Below are 17,436 nucleotides of genomic sequence, written 5' to 3'. Positions count from 1 at the left end.
ATTTGCTTTCACCTGCAGTGAATTTAAAAGATCAAATAATCATAAAGGTAGAACCAGCCTTAAATCCCAGCGAGACATGCTAGTTCACACAGTCTCCTGCCATACACCGCTGACACCCATGGGTGGCAGGGTTGTTCCGGACCACTGGACGAGGAGGGGGGTGACGGACGAGCGGACTGCTCTCTGATTGGTCGGCGGTGTGCGCGTCCCCGTCGTCTCCTCCCGTCTTTCCTGGCATGACCTTTTCCCTTGGCAACCACTTCCTCCGAGCATCCACGGCCATCTTTAATTTTAACTCATTCATGAAAAGTTGTTTGGCTCATGTAAACACGCCGAGCGACCCGTTTGCGCACGAAGCGGCTTCGACGGCGCTGTGTGCATGTGCTTTCCAGCGACGAGCTCCAAGCAGAGCAGAGCAGAGCAGCACCGCAGCAGGCTGTCCGCCGAGATTAAGTAAACACCGAAAGCGTACGTGCATATTGTTCTTGTGCATCACGCCGGCACGTTTCCTCTCATGTTCTCACGCTGCTGCTCGCACCGTATCCCCTCGGCTAAAGCGCCTGAATGAACTGTACACGTGTGTAGGCACTAACGTGTTGCGTTTTGGGCTGCGAGAGTAGTCTGTTGGTGCTCCCGAAAGAAACAGCAGGTGGAGCGCTGTGATAAGTGTGCGGATCATTGTCTGAAGGGCACAGCGGAGTGCCCGCCACTGCCATGTTGTTCTGCAAATGTCACAGCAACAGGGAGATGAAAGTGTTTGTGTCTGACACCGCTGTGGAGTTTTAACAAAGCCAAAATAGGCGCTGTTGCGTTTTCATGTGCCCCTGAATGCCCCGCTAGTGCCACAAGCTGTCATTCATTCATTTGCTTCTTGTTCATGGCAGGATGAGAAAGAAGCAGACTGCAAAGCAAAGGAAGACTGAGGAGACTACAGTTGTCCAGGAGTTTGTGGTGGAAAAAATCATCCGCCGCAGGATCTTTAACGGAAGAGTGGAGTACTTCCTGAAGTGGAAAGGCTTCACTGAGTGAGCCCTTGCAGAATCAGCAGTTTGCTATAGTTATTGTGTAATTATTTGCGGTCATGCATGTGTTTAAAGTGTAATCTCTCCTCTTTTGTCACGTGTTTTACAGTGCAGACAACACATGGGAACCTGAGGACAATCTGGACTGTCCTGAGCTCATCGAAGAGTTCCTCAGAAACACCCACTTCTCAGGGGAGATTGAGGAAGAGCATGCTGAACAAGAGTTCATCCCTAAAGAAGAAATGACGGAGCAAGAGACGGAAATTGTGAGTCTGTGAGGAATGCAGTGGTGGAACGTCTGTAAGTTTGTGCTTGTTTCCATGTTATTCACAGAACTTCCTCACCTGAATCAACGTATTATTAGAACCCTTTTTCTGTGGTGCATTCATGGCTTAAGGTTGACAAGTTCCACTCAGAAAATCGAGGAAACTTTTTCTCCCAAAGAAAAAAAAGAAGCTGCATTGGAGTCGAGTAAAATCATCTGACCATGTTGGCAGATTTTGTTCCTACTTTTTTTCTGAAAAATTTAAGACTGAATATGAAACTAAATGGTGTGTGAAGGTGGTTAGTTTCGCAATGCCCTCGAAAGTGAAAGCAGTTAAAAAGCACATAAATTTCCCTGTTTTTTTTCTGCAATGGGCATGTACAGTAAAAGAAAGAAGAAAAAAAAAAGCCACAACCTAATGCAGATCTTGTCTCTGTGTTTTTCTCTCACTGCTGCATGTTTGTCCTTGTCTTTGCAGTCCTGTATGCAGTCTCAGCAGCTGGCTCGCACCGTGCAGAGCAACAGCGACGTCCGCGAGCCAGATGAGCAGTCAGACACCCCCGCTAACCTCAGCACATACCTCGAGCCTGAATGCATCATCGGCTCCACAGACAGACAGGGAGAGCTCATGTTCCTCGTCAAATGGTAACTCCGCCGCTTCCCCTTTTCTCTGTCCTTGAATGAATGCCAGGGGTTGGGTAAATGTTTGTATGACGGTAAAGTTGTTCGCATTTAAAGCCGCAACCTACACGTTCATCCTACAGCAAAGACGACGGAGCGTTCGGTGTCAGGTTTTACGAGGGTGTTTCATCCTGCTGCTGTAGGTGTGCGGCGTCATTACAGTCTATACAGTGCCATTTACCGACCATGTAATGTGAATATATCATTTACTAAGGAGACAAAGTTTGAAGACATTGACTTTGAACAGCTGACATAACATTCCTCAGATTAGTAACTGATTTATGGAGAGCATCTCTGACCACAGTGAATGTGCCTTGCAGCTTTAAAGGGGAACTTCACCAGCTTTACACATAAAAGTGAGCTTATTAGAGGGACTCCTCAGCCTGTGGAAACAGTTGCTGTCTTCTGTGGCTCTGAAAAGGCTTTGTTGGGTCTGAGAAAAGGACTGATTTTGGGCATGGAGACTGTGAATGTTTGATAGAAAGCTTGTTTTTGTGAACCAAACAGTAGGTGTGGAAAGATGTGGGCTCTGTGGAAGGAAACGCGGGGTGGTGCAGTGGAGAATTCCTGCTGTTTAACTTGCAATGTTACAGTGAAAGAAAAAAATAATTCAGAACTTTCCCGACATGTGAAATTCTTCCTCATATTCTAAAATGTCTAGCTGGCAGGACTGCGTGTTGCTGCTGAAACATTTTACTAATAGTAGGAGGCCGCCGCCTTAATGGTTCCCTTCTCCCGTGTGTATTCCCACAGGAAGAACTCAGACGATGTGGCCCTGCTGCCGGCCCGCGAAGCCAGCGCCAGGTGTCCCCAGATGGTCATCGACTTCTACGAGCAGAAGCTGACGTGGCACTGCGGAGATGAGGAGCAGTGAGGTGGCTTGTGTACAGAGGCGAACTGATAAACAGCTGTGCTCTCGCCTGAAGCTTAGTTTAACCTCCATCGAGTGTCCTCCTTCAGCTGACATTAGAGGCGCACTGTGTGTGAAATTGCGTCCCGCTGCCGGTGGAGTCTCAGATTGTGGCAGGTGCGATGGCCTCGGCGGGGATTGAAGTGCTCTCGGTCCCGTGGTGCTCAACGAGGTCTCCGTGCCTTTGTGGAGCCTGCGATGGAGACTGAAACTAACCTTTGTGTGTAGCAGCTGACTTGAGGTCAGACTAACCTGTAGCAGCTTTGGTCTTGTGTAAGCAGACTCAATCACTGTGGACATGTGTTTTGTTTTTATGGTTATATAGTAATTTAGTATGTATAGTCCTGTTTAGCAGCAACAATCTTGGTTGTTCAGTGTGTGCTCAACACTATGTAGGCAGGTTGAACTAACTGCTGTCCAGTCCGTACCTCCAGTCCATGTAGCTTTTAGCTGGAGCTGAATATTGTACACCTGTTGTTTGAGCATTTTGTATTTTGTGACATGTTTATAGCCACAACTTTACTGTGTCTTACTGTGTCTCTGTGTGACCCATGTGGTTGATATGAAATATTTGAAAATGTCTCCTCCCAGAAATTTCCCCATGTTTCCAATCAGCTGCTAAGTACCAAATGTTCTCTTCCCTGCATTGAATTACAACAAGAACATTTGTGAGTTTTTAAAACATTATTTGGTGCTTATTCAAAGTGAAGTCCTGGCAGACTCAAAAGGTCATAGTTTTTCTAAGTTAAATGTAATGAGATGTCCACTCATTGAAAATGACTTGTGGACCTGTGATGGCTGATAAGATTATTAAATGTAGCACTTTAGATAAGAGACTGTCCAATTATGCCAGGCATTGTCTTCCAACAATTACACAGGTCCATGTACATCACCTGTATCTTGATGGCACTGCCCTGACTCAACATATCTCCCATGACTGTTATGGGACACTTAAACCTCCTCTTGAACCTGAAACCTCCTAAAACACACCTGCTACTGAATTACTGTAACTGTTGACCATGGATCTGTGAAGTCTCTGTGAATAAAAGAAAACTTTTGTGAAGTTTTTCCTGTGAAGTTTTTTTTTAAGTCAACATTTGTCACATGCTAAATGTGATGCTGACATAAAAACAGAAGCTCAGGTGTGGGATGTGTTTTGACTGGTTTTAAATGGCGGTCAATAAGCTAAAAAGTGATAAGTATTGCTAGTCTCACATAGTCATGTTGGCACATGTTGCACCAATTCTATTAGTCAGTCATCAGCAGGAAGTTTTACTGGTTTCATTTCATTATGGGGAGGTGCTTATCTCAGTCTTGTGACTTTATTTTGAAACCTTTGCTCCTGGACAATAAAAGTGAAAATAAAAGGCACTGGCTCACTGCTCTGCACATGATTATCTGGCTGACTACCTTACTGAGATTCAAACAAGAACACCTGGATTATGAGAGGAGAAACTGACCATGCTGTGAATCAGGTAGGTCTGAAGTTATTCTGTAATCCTGGTAGGGTGAGAAAATGAGACCTTTCAAATATCTCATTTTAACTACAGAAGCTTTAAACTCTGGTACAGCCTGACAAACTATTTTCTTGAACAATAAAGGATATTTGCAGGGATTTTCCGATCATGTCTTCTTTGTCATTTCACTTCCTCTTTCTACCAATAAAAACTTCCTTTTTTTTCATCACACAGTGCTTTCAGCTCAGTGTCTCCTCTGCCTCTCCTTCTCCATGCAGCAGATCATCAGCGTCTGGGTGCGGGACCCGCGGATACGAAAGAATGACTTCTGGCACGCCTTCATAGACTATGAAATTTCTTTACATGTAAGTGAAACAATAAAAGCAGTAGAATCAGTAGCAATAAAAGTCTGAATCTCTCCAATCAAATAGTGGAGCTTATTGTAATATGTGTGTCACATGTCACCTGTTTTAGACCGACAGCGTGTGCTTTACCAAGAAGATCTCGAGTGTGAGAAGGAGGTACAGTGAGTTTGTATGGCTGAGGCAGAGGCTTCAAGCAAACTCACTGCTAATGTAAGTCAATTTACTGTATTTTGAACGCATATTCTTTCTTTTTATTATTTTTTTGCATGTTAAAAGTGATCCACACTATGGTTCCTGCCGTTTTTAAGGCATATTTGTGTCTTTTGCAGGGCCCAGCTACCGGAGCTGCCCCCAAAGAACCCCTTCTTCAGCCTGAACAATGCCCAGCAGATCACTCAGCGGATGAAAGGGCTCCAGAAGTTTTTGGAGCAGTAAGAATGACCTCACAGATCAATAAACACATGAACTTTCACATACTACTGCACATACATAACAAAACTGGTGAATCACAGTTTCCAAGAACACCGGGCCACATGACTGGTGTTTTCGACAAGCAATGCAATATTCTGTATCCAATCATCTTTATTTTCCTTGCTGTCCTTGTTCTCCAGGGTCCTCCAGAACCCACTGCTGTTGTCCGACAGTTGCCTGCATCTGTTCCTGCAGTCACAGCTCAGCGTGTCCAAGATTCAGGCCTGTGCTGCAGGAAGGACCCACTACTCTGTGGCCCAGGCGGTCCATAGCTGTGGCCTGAGGCGATTTCACTCTGCAGAGGATCTGCAGAAGGACCTCAGCATGTCCTGTGACTCTGACTCAGACAGGTATTATAATGTCTCGCTCTGGAGTTTTTTTTTTCCCCCACTCCAAGAATTAATATTTTTCCTTAAAACCAGCTGAAAGTCTGTTACCTTTGAGTCGTTCTTTTTATTTATTTATTTATTTAGGACAGTGCACATTGATGAACATTGCTGTAAATGTGCAAGTTTATAACTGATTAGCTAATTTGCAACTGTAGTCCTTGGGCAGAATGTTAGTTGCCTAATAAAACAACATGGAAGTACACATTAAAAACATGGAAGTACACATTACATAAAAATACAATTACAAAATAATCATTTCAAAATCACATTCACAAGCAGTTCTTACATTTGCATTGTCAGCAGTAATGTCAAAATATGTTTTTTGGCATAAACTCAGGGATGTTTTTTCCAGGACATATAATATGGGAACTCCTTCTGTCTCGTGTCCTAAATTCTACAATTTAATTCACTTTCCATGGCCTCTTCTCGCCTTTTGTCATTCCAGCTCAGAGTGTAGAGATCCGGAGCCTCGGATTAAAGATTTGGCAATGAATAAAGCAGAGAGCGCACCTTCACTTGATCTCATGGGAGCCAGACAGGTGGAAACCCTCAGCTGCTCGTCCGGTTCTCCATGAAAACACCATCGTCACATCACTGCCACGAGTGTTTTGGCCAGAGAGGAAGAAATTCACCTGTTACCCTGTCATACAGCACTTTTAGCTATGTGGTTTCTCCATATTATTTCACTCATAAAAAAAGTCATAGCATGTTATGTTCTCATTAAGGCATCTGAGTTTGACACGTGCAGTACATCGTAGTCAAAATGTGCCTTTTGTATATCTATAAAGTATTATCTACCAGTATGTTCTTTGTACAGCTATGAAGTTGTTGCAGAAAAATGCCTGAAGATGGCAGTGTTGTTACATCCATCTCTTTGTATACTCACTTATCATGAACATATGCTGCAGCTGGCCATATTTATGTCATAAACAAGCTTAGCAGAAGCATTGTGACTTGTGGTCGTTCACAAGGTGTTCTTTGCCACATTTGTGCAGATAACAACGCAATAGCTTAAGCAGTGACAGCCTAATATCTCTGTCCGCGGCTGAACTCCCCCTTCCTAATGAAGAGGAAAGTGTGGGAAGCTTGTCATCTGGTGGCTACTGCAGTGCTCAGCGGCCTGACATGTAATAGGGTCTCTGCAGAGTTTTCAGACAGCCCCCCCTGTCAGGTGTGCGGCTGGTAGGAGGTCCTGTGGGATCCCAATGGACTCGCTCCTGTCTGAGAAGGCTATCCGGTAGACAGGCTGCATTGCTCCCTGCTGAACAAAATGCCAGCTGCACTGACAAGCCACCTTTTCTATCTGTCTCTCTTGCTTTGTGTTTGTACTGTATTCACTGTTCACTACAGTCACATATCTGTGTGTGTGTGTGTGCATACTCCCACAGTGAGAAGCACCATGCTTATGCAGAGGTAATGACCACTAAACAGAGTGACAGCAGACTGACATATCTACACGGCTAATTACATTAGCTTTGTCAGTGCAGCGGTTGTGATATTCATTAGAATTCAGAGCAGACAATGGGCTTGTGTTGCAGAGACCAGAGAGGTGACGTCACCTCAGACCTTCTCTGCTCCGAGCAGCAGAACAGTTTGCACAGCGGGAAAGCCCACAAACTCAAATTGGGAGGTGGGACGTCTCCCCTGAAGACGTGTGGGTGTATACGCATGTGTGTTCGTGCACATCCAGTGTATGCATGTGTCTTCTTTGTCAATGCTTAACAGTGTGGGGCAGCATCACCCTGCACCCTCAAACACATCCGCCGAGTCTGCCAGTGCCACAGCTTCGGCTGAATATTCAAAGGAGGTTTATGCTTCTAATACATCCAGAAAACACACCTTAGGTATCAAAGTGAGGGCATTTTTACACAAATGCGTGTATGTGGAAAGCCATATCTGGCTTATCATTTAATCTACCAGCGTTCCAACAATTTCTGTCATTGGTGTGAATTCATTTTAAGCTCTTGTCCAATTTTACCCTTCTTTCCTGCATAAACCATTCTTCAGTTATTATTTTATCAGTGTGTTGTTGTCAAAGAAGTACTTTAAATGTAATCTATAGATTTTATATTGTGCGTGCCGCATGGTGTTGATTTCCCAGGGACAAGCACTACATTTTGTTTTCACGTGAGATGTTAAATTCAACAACTAAAAGCCTAGACATTGTGGGTATTTTATGAGCCAATTCCAGTGGTTTTAGACTAAATGTGCTTCAAACTGACTATTTTTAGGCCATTAAATATATAAATGAATAAAGACTTCAGCATTTCCCTTCTCTCCCATCCTTTAAATTCCAAGTAATTATAGCATTTTAGAGACATTAATTTTGGTTTCTGGTCAACGTTTTATGAGGGTGGTGAGGGGTGTGTTGGGAAGACTCGTGACCTCAGTATTTCTGAAATCCTGGCAACATTACAACCCTGGAGCAGCTAATGTAAGCGGTTGTTATACATGGTAAAAATGGACGGTATGTCACGTGATTTTCAGTGAGTGATTTTGTGGGGTTTTGAGCAGCTATACGGATATTGTCTGTGGTCCCTGTTGAGTAAATCACACATGCATGTGTCAGTGAGTTTCCCCACATAGCTTAACACTTGCCAACAGGTCCCTGTAACAGTAAAGCCTTGTTTGTTGCTTCTAGCCCCGTGGATTGAAATGTTTATATTGCTGTTTTCAATCTGACCTGTCCAAGAGTATTGAGTCCTCCTTTAATGGTCTGAAACTCTGGTCCACTGCCTGTTAACCTTGAGCCACTGTAGCCTAGCCTGTCAGTGCGCCTCTGCTGCCATGACAACACTGACACATTTAAACCCATCCGATCGATTGGCTAACAGCTCCCTGCTCCATGTTGCGCGACCCCGAAAAGGTCAAATGGAGTGAAAACATAGGGAGCGAGTAAAATCCCTCTGTTTTAAGGGACTGTGTTAGCTGGATGTAACCACAATTAGTCAGAAAAGTGCAAGATAAAATCAAGTTTCCATGATTTCCACAAATGCTTTAGCTCAGTTTAATCTAATTAGCATGCTTATTGTTTGACACATAAAACAGTAGAAGATAAGATGGCCCCTGTGGGACATTCCCATCTGCCTCCGACCAAGTCAGCACGTCTTTCTGCAGCGACAGCTCAAATAAACCCCACCTTGTGTCTGTGATCTCATGCTTGACTTACCATTCCCGCTGTTGTGTAATTAACACAGAATCACCAGAAGAAAAAAAAAATCCATTTCATCTGCTGGATAGAACCAAATTGTCAAACTGGAATGTAACAATATGAAATCCCAATCAGGGTTTGTTTACTGAGCAGACTGCACAGAGCCAAAAACAAATGGAAGTATTGAGGGAGATATGCTCCAGTGGAGGCAAATTACAGATAAATCAGAGGCTGCTCATGCATTTTAAGTGCCACATTATACAGAATCCATTAGTAGCAATAGGAATTCAGCACCACTTGAGATATTAAATCTCTTTGCCTGCAACTCAGTGGAACCAGGATGAGTCAATATCAGAGAAGCCCAGCTGCACTGCCAATAGATAGGGGATGAGACCTAAAGGAATGATGCCAGAGTCACCGAGAGCAGACATATGATAAAAGCACAGGCCGGTGATGCTGATGTGTAGCTTGTTATACAGCAAGACAATCACATTCACCATAGGGGCAGATGAGGGAACAAGGTAAATGATCTGGAAGTCTGAGGTTAATTGAATTGTTAATAACATACGCCTTTGCTCTGAACATTTGTCAAGGTCGCCCACATTTCATGCCAATACTGAGCGCTGATTTACCGAGGGCCACAAAACTTCCACAACCTGATAGCCAAAAAAGGATTTTCAGATGTTACATCTGTCCTTGTAGCTGTGTCTTTTTCAAAAGCCAACCCTATATAATAACACCTGCCTCGATCTGGTGGAAAAACACTTCTTCCCAAGGCTGAAGCATTTTTCTCTGTCGCTCAATTGTCCCAGATGGAAATGAGCTGACGTACGAGCTATCCATCATTCATCAAACCCAACAGCCCTGGTACCTTTCCTCTGTTCTGCATGGCTTGTACCTGCTATTTCCCCTCCACATGCTGTCGCCTCTCGGTGCATGGATGTAGCAATTACTGGGAACGGGCGTGATCACTGTAGCAAGGCGAGCAACAGCTTCTCGTCTCCTCGAATCAGGGGCTGATCAGCGTGAAACCAGCTCCTCTGCCTTGAGCACATGAGCCTGAGGGGGCTGCTTTATAATTTCCTGAAATAATATGGTAAGATCAGACATGTTTCCTTTGGCGCGTACAGCCAAAAACAGATGGAGAAGAAAGGCCACTGTGGATAACATCAGCATTTACTGTGCACATTTGGGTATATTCACAAATGTTCTTGAATCCATTCTAAAACACATATCTTCATATCCATATTGCACACACAGGATCCTAAAGGTTACAAATGAGCTCAGACAAGAGTGTAAGAACTCTGAAATGAGTGTGTTTCAAGGCACCTTTAGTGTCTATGATGCCTTTTGCTCATCCTTATATGAATGTGTGTCTTGGCACAAGGGAACAGCCCCTCTGTGTGTCACAAGATCATGTGTGAATAACAACCCCTCCAGATTAATGTCTTGTTAGAGATGAAGGAACAGGTAGAGAGGGAGCTCTTTGGTCAGGCCCAGTCCAGTGAATGGAGAGACGCCCCGGTGGTGGCAGTGAGAGGACGATGGAGGGTGGAGAAGCAAGGGGGGAAAAAAATGGAGGGGTAGAGGGCACCGTCTCTTGAGGCCTCTGTGCTTCGCTGCCAGTGTGTGTAAATCAGCAGGCAGCTCACGGCTGCAATGAGGTAGAAAATAAAAAAAACATAAAAATGTCTAAGTGAAATAAGAGGCAAGGAGAAATCTTTTATGATGAGCCTAAATTCTCCTTACTCTGCAGTAGATCCACTGGCCGGCTCAGCTTGTCTTCTCCAGACACCGTCCATCATCCCAGTGTCTGCATATAGCCACAAATTACTCAAATTACCCCACCTGCTATTCCTGTAATACATATGTAATGACTATCCTAAATTCACATGATTAGCATTCATAGTATGTTAATAGGTCCATGTCAAATTCATTAATATGCGCGTAAAATGATGTGGACCGCCACACCAGAATGTCTGAAGTTCTGCACACATCTGCACACACATCAAGCCCTGGACCAAAGTTTAACGGCATGTTTAAACTTGTTGTTGAACATTTTTCATTATTCGAGCGTAAAAATTCATTCTTGACCTTTGGGAACAACATATAGGACCAAACCAGTCTAAACTCAAAGGTCTGCTTACTAGCTTTTGGAGCTGTCAACCTGCTCCTTCTTCAGCGAGAATGAGGCAAGTTTAAGGCTCCGTCATGTAACTGAAGTGAGGAAGTTCCCCAGTTGAAAACACAGAAAGGTAGTGAGTGGATCTTAACATGAGCATTGTCCGAAAGTATTCAGGTCCCCTTGGAAGTTTCATTGTTATACAACACTAAATCAGAGCAGATTTATTGTAGCTTTTTTGGCACTGATCATCAGGACAAGCATCTCTATTTTGTGAAGCCAACTGGATTTAGTCAAGGAGTTTCAACTGATTGTTGTATGAACTACTATAAACTTGCTGTATATCTGTATCTGGACAGCCCAACTTCTGTTGAGTCAGCATCACAGCAAAACCTACACCATGAAGACAAAGGAGTGCTCCAAGCAGCTCCACAAAGAGGGCACTGAGAGGCACTAAAAGAGATGGATATATAGCACATTTATGTGCAATTCCAAGCACTATATTTGCCAAATGCTGCAGTCTAGCACTGACATCCATTTGCAAGCATGCTCAGTTTCAGTGTCAATAAAATAATCCAAATGCCTCAAATGAAATGCTTCAAATTAGCTTATACAGTAACCATTTCGTACATGGCTACAAATGTTGGTCATATTTACAGTATTAGCCATTTGGAAGATAGTCAGCAGCAAGTGTCAGCAACATTTCATGGATAGCTATTAACACTTAAGGTAAAGTAAGAGAATAAGAGAGTAAGAGAATGTTCAGCAGGCCGGGGACGCCAAACCGTCTCTGAGGGACCTGCAAGCGCATCAGTCAAAACTGCAAAGTGATTTACAGTAAACAGTCATGACATTAACTGCACTGACAAAAAAGGAACAGCGGGAAACTGAAACTAAACAACAGGGAGAGGAAATATATACAATTTATAATACTTGATATAGCTAGTTGACAAATACTGCTGCTTGCCATTTAACCACAACCGCAGCAGTCATGATTTGGACTGAGTTTAAATCGTCCGTCTTTATCTGCAGTGGTCAGAATAACAGAGAACCCAAGCCTGAGGCCCCCAGTGCCACCCCCGCCTCCAGCCTCTTGAAAAATGTGTGTGTGAGAGTTTCTTTCCCTTCAGTTTGTATATTAATTCAGATGCTAAGATATTCGGCAATGTTAATCCCCTGCACATGCTTTTTTTTTTCAAAGCCCTCTCCACATAATTATAGAGGATAAATATGAAATCCCTTCATTGTGATTTGAGTTTTTGGCATAAAACAGTCAAAATTAAGAATTAGAATCTGAATCAGGCTTTGAAACTGAGCGTAATTTGTGTCCAACATTTGTAGCATGTAAACGTGTTTAAACCACTCCCCCCAAAAAAGCCCTGAAATGACACTTAACATGTTACCCTGTTGTAGTTACGTTATTCTGCCCACCCCGTGTGCGTGGTCACTCCGCACTGACAGGCAGCTCCATGTGAGCTCTGGGCACTAAATTAGCTCAGGTTAGCTTGGCAGGACCTGTGCTTGGATACATACCAAAGCTGACATTAAGTGGGAGCGATGGCAGCAATCTGCTATATCCAGTGTCTCAGTTAGCGCAGCAGGCTCCTGTAACTCAACCCTTCTCCATACCTTTACTTCCTCTGTCAGTGGGGGGGGAGTCTCTCAAAAAAAGCTGCTATATTAAGAGCTGACATTGAGATGGCACCTCAACCAGATTGCAGGGTCATTACAACCAGGGCCGTTTAACTCTGTGGGGGGTAAAAGAGGCAAGGAGAATGATAGAGATCAGTTTGGGTTGGCAGGCAGTCAGCTGCAGTGAAGTGTAAGAAGTACAGTGTGTAGAGGGCTGTAATTACAGTTAGAGCATCTCTGGCATCTCTGACCTCCCTTGATTACAAACTATCCTCCCAGACCGTCCAGGGTCATTACTCACCTCACTAACTAGTAGAGTAAATCAGCGGCGGAGCGCTGACCTGATATTAGAGCCACAGCCAGAGAATAAACAGGGCCAGAGTACGGAGGCTGGATCCTTGTAAATAATCTGCAAGGAGATGGAGCTGGAGCGAGGCGTGGGAGATGTTTATAGCAGGTGGACAAACACCTGTCACTTTGATAAGCCTGATTTATCCTGAATGGCATGTCAGCACATAGCTCTACCCTGCTTGACAGCCTGGACTGCCAACCCCACACCCCGGAACATGAGACCTGTTTGTAGCAGTGATGCATAGAGATGATGAGACCCTCTGTGGAAACAACAGCACCATGAGCATAAAGAATCAGCTGGGACATCATGGTGTCCGAGGTAGCGTCCTCTGGGGGGGGTCGATGGTGATGTTGTCAAGGCTGGAAACTGGACTTTCAGTGTCTCCACTCCTGCCCCTGAGATATACAGGTCTTCAGGTCACCACTGCCATTCAGCTCACACAAGGCAATTAACAATAAGTAAGAACAGACACTGAACATGTGAGAGAGGTGGGTGTGGCGCTTGTAATAAACGACCCATCTAAACCCACATTTACCGGCCTGCCACTAACCCCAGTCTCCCACGTATAATATTACCCATTAGATATTGAAAAATCATGGAAAGGAAAGAAAATCTAAGCCTCAAATTCCAGAAATATGAATTTCAGAGCAGCCCCTCATGATCTCCTTCCACTTTAAATGCATCAAGTCTTCACACAATGTCATAAGCCAGCTGAGGAAAACTTAATTTGTCAGCTGCCATGAGTTACGTTAACAGAAACTGACCTCAATTAAGAGTGACTTGCATTTAAAAAGTGTCTATTTCGGATTTTAAGATTTAGACCAGGCGGAGGGGCTTTAATGGAATGCTGACAGAGGGCCAGTTGGAGAGGTAATACATTTCCTGCAAAATGCCAGGGGATACCACATAAATAAAGCAGTGTTATTCCTGACAGAGACTCTCTATGAAGCTGTGGTGTGATCTACGGCTGAGTGACCCGGTTAAAGAGCGGCAGAAACAGCTTGATCAAGATCACCTCTCTAAAGTGGTATAGATCAAGTCTTTAGCCTTCTCACCAACCCCAGGGGTGAAGGTATGAAATGGTGATGGTACATGATAGTACTCAACAAAGATGAGCAGCCATCACTGTGAGCAGGGGCATATTAGTGTACACATACTGGGAGTTATTGACCCAGAAGGTATGAGTTAACAGAGGATGAACAAGTACAAGTAACAAACGCCTGTTATAACTGATAGGTTGTGTAAGAATTAACATACCTGAGCACTAAATTATCCACATAAAATGACTATGAATGCACCCTGTCCTGAAGGGAAATTTGTTTTATATTTCCATCATCTTTCTCAGCGAATCTAACTTTATTTATTATTACTCAGCAGCTCAATCTATATATATTTGGCTGGTAAAAGTGTATCTTTATGGTTGCAAGTATTAATTAGTGATATTCTGGTATCATTAGCGTAATTTAGTGCTCACTAGATTAATGGCACCCTGGCATTTATCTATGAAACATTATATCTTGATGTTAAATTGCAATAAAAGAACCTGTATATTCTGAGGATATGGCTGTCCAAATGTAACATGGGGGGATGGAGGTGTAGTTGACATCCATTAAGGAAATCCTTTATTGGCACATAAAAATGAGAGGCAATATTTAGCCTTGCTTGCCTTTGGCAACCTAACCCATAGCCTAATATTAAAAGGAGGACTATTAGGGCGAAATACCAAGCTATGTCAGCAGTAAAGAAATATTTATGCTATTGTATTAAATCCACAATTCTACACCAAAACATGTTTTAAGTGTTTTATAATCAGCCTAATTGATGAAATTACACACACTCAGGCAATGTCTTTAATGCTGCAGAAATGTTCTGCACTCACTGAATATCATATTGTTTCACTACATCCCCTTCATGCCCTAAAACAAAGCATTTCCTCTCTATATCCAATGTAGTATATTCAATAACTAATTATGGTAATTCATTACATCTCCAATTAGCAGAGAGGCTTTATCGCTGCACTATACCGTAAAACAGGAGGATTTATGTTGGCTTTGAATGTCACCCAGAGGACAGAGGACTAGCTCATCACTCAACAGGAACAAAACAGAGAGACAGGAGCAAGGAAAAAATAGAGGGAAGAGGGAGAAAAAGATACAATGAGTTATCGGTTAATGAACGCATTTTCCTGCCCATTTTCTTGCAACCTTGAGGAAACCTTGACAAGGCCCCTTTTGTCTGCAGTGAACCAAAAAGGATGCACTACCCTTTAAAGAGAAAATTGTAGTAAAACTTTGGTATTTCAGTGAGGAGGCTGTAAAAAGATGCGTACAGTATGTATGTAATCTCGGAGGGATATGGCCAGCTAAAGCCACCTCGCCTGCTGTCAAACAGCCCCTGAGAGAGTGATAAGCATCCCTGCTATCTGTGTGGGTGGCTGTCTTATTAGTGCACCTCAGCCGTTTCACTCAGGCACGCAGCACAGCCTACCATCTGCCACACTGTGATACTCTGCCCAGCAAAGTCTCTCAGGTGCTGTAAAAAAACAGTGTCCCTTTGAAGCTTGGAACGAAAGTGCTGACCAGATGAATAAACTCATTTTTAAAAAATGTATCCAGGAGGTCGTGCACATATATTTGTTGTGCACACAGAACTGCATATTGACAGTGGCCTGAGGTTAACTGCACAGCACTACAGAAGGCAAAGATGGCGATTCAGTAGGCTAAAATATTGTTTCATTGTATGGATAACTACATTTATTCCTCATGTGTGGGCATGTCAATGGTGTCCTTCCCCTAGAAAACACTCAACTGACCTCCATCACACTAGTTTTTGAATTAATTTCTGCTACCTTCCTCTTCCTGTGTCTTGTTACCTGTCATTTTTAATTGAGTCTGTAAACATTTCTAAATTTGTGTCCCAGCGCAAACAAAGTTAAGAGAAAATAGCCCCTAAAAACCTGGCGTGTGGTATTCCTGACTCGCATCTCTGTGACAGAGGTAATCTATGACCTTTGACGAGACTCTATTGCCACCTTGTGGCTTGATGAGCAGGTTAAATAATTTTGAAAAAAAAAATGCTCCGATCCAACAAGTTTAAATCTTTATTAATTTTTCCATTTGCAAATACCAAATTTGCCAAAAGCAGAGCACGAAGTGTCGTTGTGGAAAAACTGTATGTTGGTTAGGAAATAAATACAAACAAGCAGTGCAAAGTGCAGATACTGTAGAAAAACACTCTTAAACATGCATTTCAGTCTTGTGAAAATCTTTTCATCCAACCCCAGACTCTGACAGTGGGAGGGAATGATCCTGAAAATGACACATGCATCATTTAAAAAAGAGTGGATTACTTGCGGTGACATATTCTGATCCTTTAGTTTTGTACCGAGCAAAGGTGTAAGACAGAACATGTGTTCATTGCAGTCATGTGGTCTGAACAGCTTAGGTGGGGTGTATTTATAGAGCGTAAAGCTCCATCAGGAAGTCTTTGGGGACGATTCCTATATTACCATTCTTCTCTCCGACCCACCAGCCAAAGCTCTCGTACTCCTGGAAAAAGAATAAAGTGGAGACATCGAGAGGATGGTAAGAGTGTGTTGAGGAAACACTTCCTTAACCCTAATTCATGTAGTCATCACTGAGCATTTAATGAAGTGAACATCACTGTCAATCGTCAAATCACAAAGCTGAGGCTGTTCTGGAGATGCTGAGATTAACAGATCTAATAGCTAAACTAAGATTAGCACTGATATGACGCTCTGGTGTCAGGTTTAGGACGGCAAGCATGAAACACAACATCCCTGGACTGTGTCAGATCAGAGACATCTTTCATTCCCCGTCTGTCCCTGCTCATGTTTTCTTACTTTAAGCATAAAATGGTTTTCCAGTTTTCCGAAAAACAACACCAACATCCCATCAGTAGCTTCATGTTTCCTTCTCCCCGTTCTGCCTCTCTACCCAGCGTCAGTTCTGAGACTGCACACACTCCTTCCACTCCACACAAAAAAACCTCAGTGTGCGCAGGGCAACGTCACACATAAATCTGTCACAGCACGACAAGTAATAGCTCCAAATGGCTGTCAGCATGCTGAGATGTGAGGAGGACACTGTGAGCGGAGATCTGAGACAAGAGGAGAATACCCCTCTCTCTTTCTCTCTGTGGCCAAGAGCCTGACCTCACATCAAAGTCTTCCCAGGATATGAATCAACACTGGAGATCACGTTGTGACAAGGCTGAAAGGAAAAGAAACCTGCGCAATGTTTCAAAATCTGTGCCAAAACTCAGGGACAAGGAGGGACCACATCTGTGTCCAGTTATTCCCAGGAGAGAGCGATGCATGTAAGTGATCACATGGTTGTATTAGACACAGGAAGATCACAATAACAATAGTGATGGTTTGCATTGGCTGTCTGGTGATGGGCCATTCATCATGTCAGAAAACAAAAGAAAAGGTGCTCGACTTAGTGTCTGCGTCACAACTTTACACACGGGACTCAAATACAGTAAAAAGTCCTTCTAGATTATTAACAGCAAATTAAACATCAAAAGAAACAAACAGAAAAATGTCACATTCATTAATGTGTCACATGATTAAAATGACATTTCACAAGCCCCTGAGG

The 17,436-nt window shown here is 43.4% G+C and overlaps 3 protein-coding genes across 5 annotated transcripts in view; 2 read left to right on the top strand and 1 right to left on the bottom strand.

Annotated features, from left to right (window-relative positions):
• The first annotated feature begins 265 nt into the window (after positions 1 to 265).
• cbx3b (chromobox homolog 3b) lies at positions 266 to 3,924 on the top strand. The gene is made up of 5 exons (XM_041942806.1): positions 266 to 468; positions 885 to 1,025; positions 1,132 to 1,288; positions 1,766 to 1,932; positions 2,722 to 3,924. Exons 2-5 carry the CDS (start codon positions 886 to 888, stop codon positions 2,840 to 2,842), a joined length of 585 nt encoding a protein of 194 aa, XP_041798740.1. The 5' UTR covers positions 266 to 468; position 885; the 3' UTR covers positions 2,843 to 3,924.
• Positions 3,925 to 4,241: 317 nt separating this feature from the next.
• snx10b (sorting nexin 10b) lies at positions 4,242 to 7,829 on the top strand. Of its 3 annotated transcripts, none has more exons than XM_041942803.1 (6): positions 4,242 to 4,353; positions 4,614 to 4,700; positions 4,810 to 4,910; positions 5,030 to 5,131; positions 5,312 to 5,521; positions 6,006 to 7,829. In XM_041942803.1, the coding sequence occupies exons 1-6, from the start codon at positions 4,321 to 4,323 to the stop codon at positions 6,133 to 6,135; spliced, it is 663 nt and encodes a 220-aa protein (XP_041798737.1). In that variant the 5' UTR covers positions 4,242 to 4,320; the 3' UTR covers positions 6,136 to 7,829. The 3 variants fall into 3 exon arrangements, with proteins under 3 accessions (XP_041798737.1, XP_041798739.1, XP_041798738.1); XM_041942805.1 differs by having other exon boundaries at positions 4,570 to 4,700; XM_041942804.1 differs by having other exon boundaries at positions 4,300 to 4,353; positions 4,617 to 4,700.
• An 8,070-nt stretch (positions 7,830 to 15,899) lies between these two features.
• Positions 15,900 to 17,436, bottom strand: part of skap2 (src kinase associated phosphoprotein 2) — an 8,877-nt gene continuing 7,340 nt past the window's right edge. Inside the window, exon 12 of the mRNA XM_041942281.1 lies at positions 15,900 to 16,365. Coding sequence (XP_041798215.1) covers positions 16,273 to 16,365 — 93 coding nt within the window. The 3' untranslated portion in view covers positions 15,900 to 16,272. The remainder of the gene's footprint in view (positions 16,366 to 17,436) is intronic.

Source organism: Chelmon rostratus, chromosome 8 (genome assembly GCF_017976325.1).
Source record: "Chelmon rostratus isolate fCheRos1 chromosome 8, fCheRos1.pri, whole genome shotgun sequence".
In the NCBI taxonomy this organism is placed as follows: Eukaryota; Metazoa; Chordata; class Actinopteri; order Chaetodontiformes; family Chaetodontidae; genus Chelmon; species Chelmon rostratus.
This window is presented reverse-complemented; position numbering and strand designations above follow the sequence as displayed.

Bases quoted from the DNA above. Each gene is read 5' to 3' on its own strand.
- cbx3b (XM_041942806.1), top strand. From the start codon at position 886: ATGAGAAAGAAGCAGACTGCAAAGCAAAGGAAGACTGAGGAGACTACA. The intron at 1,289-1,765 runs GTGAGTCTGTGA...TTGTCTTTGCAG, and splicing joins CGGAGCAAGAGACGGAAATT to TCCTGTATGCAGTCTCAGCA. The intron at 1,933-2,721 runs GTAACTCCGCCG...GTATTCCCACAG, and splicing joins CTCATGTTCCTCGTCAAATG to GAAGAACTCAGACGATGTGG.
- snx10b (XM_041942803.1), top strand. From the start codon at position 4,321: ATGAGAGGAGAAACTGACCATGCTGTGAATCAG. The intron at 4,701-4,809 runs GTAAGTGAAACA...CACCTGTTTTAG, and splicing joins ACTATGAAATTTCTTTACAT to ACCGACAGCGTGTGCTTTAC. The intron at 5,522-6,005 runs GTATTATAATGT...TTGTCATTCCAG, and splicing joins TGTGACTCTGACTCAGACAG to CTCAGAGTGTAGAGATCCGG.